The 6133-nt window shown below is 36.7% G+C and overlaps 1 protein-coding gene across 1 annotated transcript; it reads right to left on the reverse strand.

Annotated features, from left to right (window-relative positions):
* Positions 1-381: 381 nt before the first annotated feature.
* On the reverse strand, positions 382-1732 carry LOC149279518 (homeobox protein notochord-like). The gene is made up of 3 exons (XM_089501096.1): positions 1396-1732; positions 902-1101; positions 382-531 (listed from the first exon to the last, which is right to left on the reverse strand). Exons 1-3 carry the CDS (start codon positions 1730-1732, stop codon positions 382-384), a joined length of 687 nt encoding a protein of 228 aa, XP_089357222.1.
* Between the last annotated feature and the right edge of the window lie 4401 nt (positions 1733-6133).

Here is a 6133-nt window from a genome sequence, read left to right on the forward strand (position 1 = left end):
TGGTAAAAACATAAATACTTTGGCCTTGTATATGCAGTCTAGAGAGGGGACATTGCTGATCCCAATCACTGCCAGGAACCCTTGGTTTAAGTGCAACCTGGAAGGACTAGGAGAAACCAGGGTAAGAGATTAGTCCCAAGGATGGCATTGCTTGAAAGAATCATAGTCCAGCTGCTAGAAGTCAATTAATTGGCTTCTTTTATATCTAGATCATAATCTGTAGTGCTCTTCTTTCAATTAAATTTTGGCAACATTCTCCACCGACAAAAGCTATGGTGAAGAGGTCTGATGATCCAGGGAAACTGAACATTATCCAAAGTCTTACTGATCAAAGTTCATAGGACATGAGTCAGCCCTGTCTCATTGAGTGCAGTCTCTGGATTATCCTCTCTTTTGTTCCTCTGGATTTCTCTCTTCTGTTTGGCCTGTTGAGTCTGCAGGGATTACCCCAAACTGAGACAATTTGGCCTTCTTCTGTTCTTGACTCTGTTTCCTCCATTTGATACGGCGGTTCTGGAACCAGACTTTCACCTAGAAGAAAGCAAAACTCGATAAGGAAACCAGTACATTTGTCTTATTAAAATAGCAGAGGGTAAGACAGGTGGTTTTTAACTCCAACAGGTTTTTCTTGTAAGAAGGGTTTAGCTATCCGTGCTTAATGTATATTAAGCGATTAAGAAAGAAACCCTCCGCATTAACTAAGCTCACTGGGGCTGGCCCCTCATAAAACACTGTAAAAGTTGTCAGGTTGAAAATGTTCAACTCTCAAAAGTTACTATAAAAGACAGACCAAGTTGGATCCCATTGGTATGCTGAACCCCAATGTATTACCCCCTATCACCCAGAATATCAACAAAAGGTGTATAAGAGGTGACAGATCAGTTATGGGAAAAGTCCTTACCTGTGTTTCAGAGAGGTTCAGTGTAGAGGCCAGATCTACTCTTTCGGTGCCCACCATGTACTGCTGTTTGAGGAATTCCTTCTCCAGTCTGTCCAGCTGCTCTGGGGTGAAAACTGTCCTGACCCTTTTCATTTTGCACTGTCCTGTCTGCCAAGGCAGGGAATCCATAGAGCTGTTGCTGTAATGTGTGTAAGCAATTCCTAGAACGGACACAAGATGGCAGTATAAGCATTAGGAGAAAAAAAAAATACATTTGTGCAATGCCATAAGTAAAGTTAACCCTTGACATGTAAGTGGCGAGTGCAATACAACTGGGGCATTCAAAATGCTACTGTACAAAACCAAGCTACACAGTACATACATATTACTATGTATTTGCAAAACCAATAGCAAATTAATATTATTGCCTTTTTTATAACTATGGATATAACTTGTTACAACTGTCTGAAATTGCATGTACAAATCAATGATTGCAAAAGTGGAAGTGGACTCACCTTTATCTTGGCAGAAGGGGTCTGGGCATGGGCAGGGTGCTCTAGCTGGCTGGTGTTGGGGTGCCAGGTGCGGGTAGCCTGGTGTTGGTCGGTAAACCCACACAGGTGGGTAGGGTGCCACACCATAGGCACATCCATAGGGCACTGAAGGAGGACAGGGTGGTTGCCATGCTGGCATCTCTGGTGCCACCTTGGAAGCAGCTGTATCCTTCTTGGCCAGGATGGAGTCTATGTTGAAGGAAAGCTTAGAGCTCCTCTGAACCTCCGTGACCACAGGAATGTTGGGTGGTTCGGAGAAGGAGTGCACATAACCAGGAAACACGGGATTGTGCAGCATGATGGCAGCCAAGAAACTCCAAAATATTCCAAAAAAACTGTAGGCTGCTAGTGATTATCCACAGGGAGATCGCTATCTTCTCTGCGGACCTTGGTTGACCTTCAGCGAAGACCTGAGGTTAGTTAGAAGATCTGCTCGGATCAAGATTGTGTAGGCAAGTGAGGCTAGCAAGGGGTGTTTGGTATATATGCCCCTCTCTGGGCTCTGAAATGTTAATAGGGCATTAGTATGCAAATGTTCACCCAGTCAGGACAGGAGGGTGAGGGGGACCATGTTCACACTCTGTTGTCTTCTACAAACAAAACTTCACTCTGTCTGATGGGAGGAGAAAGGAAGTAAAGGTTTGTATACCCCCCATCACAGCTTAGAGAGGGATCACAGAGCAGAAGAAAGTTTCCTGTAACTCATTCAACCACCAGGCTAATGAATTTCACCCAAAGCAAAGACACCATCACTTTAGATGCAGTTAACAGCCCCGTGTGTTTATTTACTGCTTTCACTGTATTGTTTTGGGGGGTTTACCACCAAAAAATGATCAATTCTGATGAATACCCTAATTGCAGGACTTTAAGGTTGCAGGACTTTTAACCTTAGGAGCAGGATCCACTTGGATTTACCCTTTCAGTGCCATACAATGTTCATGTCCCCACTGGTAATAAATTCCAATTTCACTTAGTTATAGCAGGTGAATTATTAATGGGTTACTCAGCATGTATTGAAAGGGTTAAGAGATTTCCAATCAGAAAGTTTAAACACAATTATTAGCTACTTTCACTTGTTTTGTGTATTTGGAGTTTACAGATTTCTTTCTACAATGAAAAAAAATAAAATAAAATACAATATGAGGTTTAAAATAAAGCTGATTATTAAAGGGTCTCTTAGAAAGGTCTAATAATTAAGCATAATTATAGTAATCATCAATTACCCCCCTTTCCCCTTAAAATTACTCCATTCATCACAATCCATTTTACACTGACCTAATAAAATCAGCTGTTATCTGTGGGAAATTAAATAATTAACACATTTAAAATTCTGTTGAGTAAAAATCTTGATCATTTCTAAAATTAAATGATCGAGCAAAAGACAGAATGTTGATTATTTGTAATTAGATGGGTTATTTAAATACATTGATTTTACACTTATATATTTCTAATAAAATATGTGATGGAGGGAAGATTTAACAACCCTAATTATTTTTAACATCGACATTTATAGATTAGATATTTATATTATTTTTATATTTTTATTTTATTTTTATATATATATATATATATATTTTTTTTTTATTTTTTTTTAAATCCCATCCTGGTGTATTAATTCATATTATATAGAAGAGCGTATTTTACCTTTTTTATTTTAGAATATGTTTTGTAAAAATATATTTTTTGATATTTACTAAATATATTTATCCACTTAAATATATAAGTATATTGGACACTATCAAGTCAATCTGAATCTGATGATAGATTTGAAAGACCTAGGAATGACTAATTTATTGATTGGGTTTTTTTTCTACTTCGAAAACATTCCTTGATTATAAATTTTTATTTGTGTAAACAAGAGCTCCATTATCTTATAAATGCCGGGTGTTTGTATAAATAAGTAAATCGCCAGGTTGAATTTGCATCAGTGAAGAGCTATTTTTTCTTGTGGTCATGCATTGGTTTCATGATGAAATACAAAAGCTCAAATAGTGTGTTCACAATATCAAAAAGTTTTCTTTTATAATAAATAAATGTTCTCTTTTTGTTTAATTAATAGGATGGATAGACTGGTCTACATTTAATCATTTTTAAAAATCTGGGCGTTTTTAAGGTTGACTCCCCATTAAATTTGAACATTTAATTAAAAATAAAACTTAAAAGACATATTGATAATTCCTCTTGGACTTAATTGTTGTTATTATTATTTATTACACTTGTTTTAAAATCTGTATTTGAACAATAAATCATATTCATTGTATATCTATCTATCTATCTATCTATATATGTACACACACACACCTATAAATGACTAATAAAATATATAGTAAGTAGAGGTTTAATCAACCCAAATTATTTTTATCAGTGAAATTTGGAGACCATATATTTATTATTTTGCATAGAAATTGTATATTTTTCTATCCTGCCATTAATTCATATAATACATATCATATTTAAGATTTTAGGATATTGCTTAATATATTTTTGTAATGCTTGGTGTTTATGAAAGGTTTTGTGTTATTTATGAATTTGTTGATGATGGCCACCAAATTACCACATGATAAATAAATGATGTATCACTTTTAATGTAATCATTATCACCTCTGATGTTCCCATAATTAAAATGATTGGAGAAAAATGGCTGTTATGCACTAGCTGGTCAAGGTGTTTCGCTTCACACTTAGGGTGATACCTGGCCAGGTACATTCGCACCTGAGATATATGTGCTGAAGGAAACAATGCTACGGGCTTCAATTAGAGGCCATCATTTAAAACCAAATACATATATATATAAGTAAATATATTTTAAACAAAATAAATATATATGTCAAGCAAACACTAATTTGATTTTTTTAATTTTATTATTTTTGGTTATTTTGATTTTATATAAAAAATAAGCCAGTACAGATTTGTATATTACTGTATAAGGAGTTTTTATCCCATACAGTAAATTATTTTAATAGATTGAAATACAGCCAACAAAATAAGATAGAACACAGAACTAATAACAGTATTGATGGTAAAATGATATACAATGTATCAATACTCTACATGGAGTTCTATAAAACGTTAAAAAAAAACGTTAGCTCCTTTGATAATCTTAGAAAAACATGCATAAGTAAAACAAGCATTTTAACCCCTTGAGAGACAGACTCACAGATTTAATTAACCCATTCAGAATGGAGCGGCATAGATTTTAATAAGTAGTCTTGCATTTAACCCTTAGGTGTGCCAGTGCCTTGTTCACTCACCCAACAAGCCGTTAAAGGGTTTAGCACAATTTAACCCCTCCTGCTTACCAGGACAATCAGCACTTAAGAGCAGCATGTTATTATTAATGAGCACCTGAAATCCTTAAATTCTGTGATAATTCTGTAATTATATGGGCAGATGTGCCTTGCATTCCCATCCAGGGGATGAGGCTTTTATTAATTAAGAAGGTAATGGGTCACTTTGTTTCCCATTAGCTGTGTGTGCTTTGTTAATGTATTTTACTTAAAAAGCTGCAGAATTTCTCTCTTTGGTAATGACTTGGGAAATCTTGCACCAGATAGTGAAGAATAGAGGGGGGTCTCCCATCACAGGGGCCCTTGTGACAAGTGACACAGGGCTGTAATGTTAGCTAAAGCCAATGTCCACCAACACTTGTGGCTGTGATGTTCTTGGAAGGGGGGGTTTGGTGAACACAGCTGTAGCCCCCCCCCTAAGTGTCTTAACCATTTCAGTGCCAGGGTAAGATAATTACTGTCTGCAGATGATATGAGTTATCACTCTACCTATCACAGGGTCCTAGCCTAGGAAGGCTTATGAAAACTAAGGATCTATTCAGTGAACTGGGACTCTGTAGAGCTGACTGTTTCAATTTCATGATATTACTATGGATAACCTTAAAGGGACAGCTCAGTGTGCCCAACAGCTTTACCAAATAATAATGTATGCTTAATTACTTCATGAGTACTTTAATATGCATTCTTTGAAATGTAAAAATAATAACAATTAAATCCTTTACATTAGGGGGAAGCTGCAGCTCCAGAACTTAAAGCAACCAACCAGTGGCAGGAAAGCGGGTTGTTGAAACCAAAGGGATTGCTTTGCGCACATGCGCAGGGGGGGGTCTCGTTAGGCACCCCAAAGTGATGTTTACTGAGCCAGTGCTGGAGCTGACTGTCTGTAAATATATCACGTGCCAGGAGATATACCCGCTGAACACATCTCCCGCACAGAAAATAGATAGGAGATGGGGGGGGGTTCTACAGAATCTCTCCATGCATTTGGAAGGGGGACGCCACGTAAATTTAACGGGACCCCTCAGCTGCCAAAGTTACGTTACAAGAAATATCTTTGCTTTAATTATACATTATACAGGGTCACCTGGCCCTTTCTAATAGGTGATCGGTGTGAGTGGGGGGGGGTATTGTGGGTTTCCCTTCAGGTTATCTCTAGAATTTCAACTCAGGGGAACCAAAGAATGCTATATATCCCCCAAACAAAAACCTTTGCCTTTGGACTTTGAATAGATTGTTACTCAAACCGCATGTTCACGAAATATAACCTATATTTATTATTTATTTCGAAAGATTTGTTTTTGCATTAAAAAAGTCTAGCCCAGACAAACATATCCTAATCCATATTAACTCTATTATTTTTTACTTTATTTATTAGACTCTTGTTTCTTATCTCCAGCTCAGAAAACCGAAGT

The sequence above is a fragment of the Sceloporus occidentalis genome, unplaced genomic scaffold (assembly GCF_023333645.1).
Source record: "Sceloporus occidentalis isolate IW3139 unplaced genomic scaffold, rSceOcc1.0.p SCAF_163, whole genome shotgun sequence".
Lineage (NCBI taxonomy): Eukaryota > Metazoa > Chordata > Lepidosauria > Squamata > Phrynosomatidae > Sceloporus > Sceloporus occidentalis.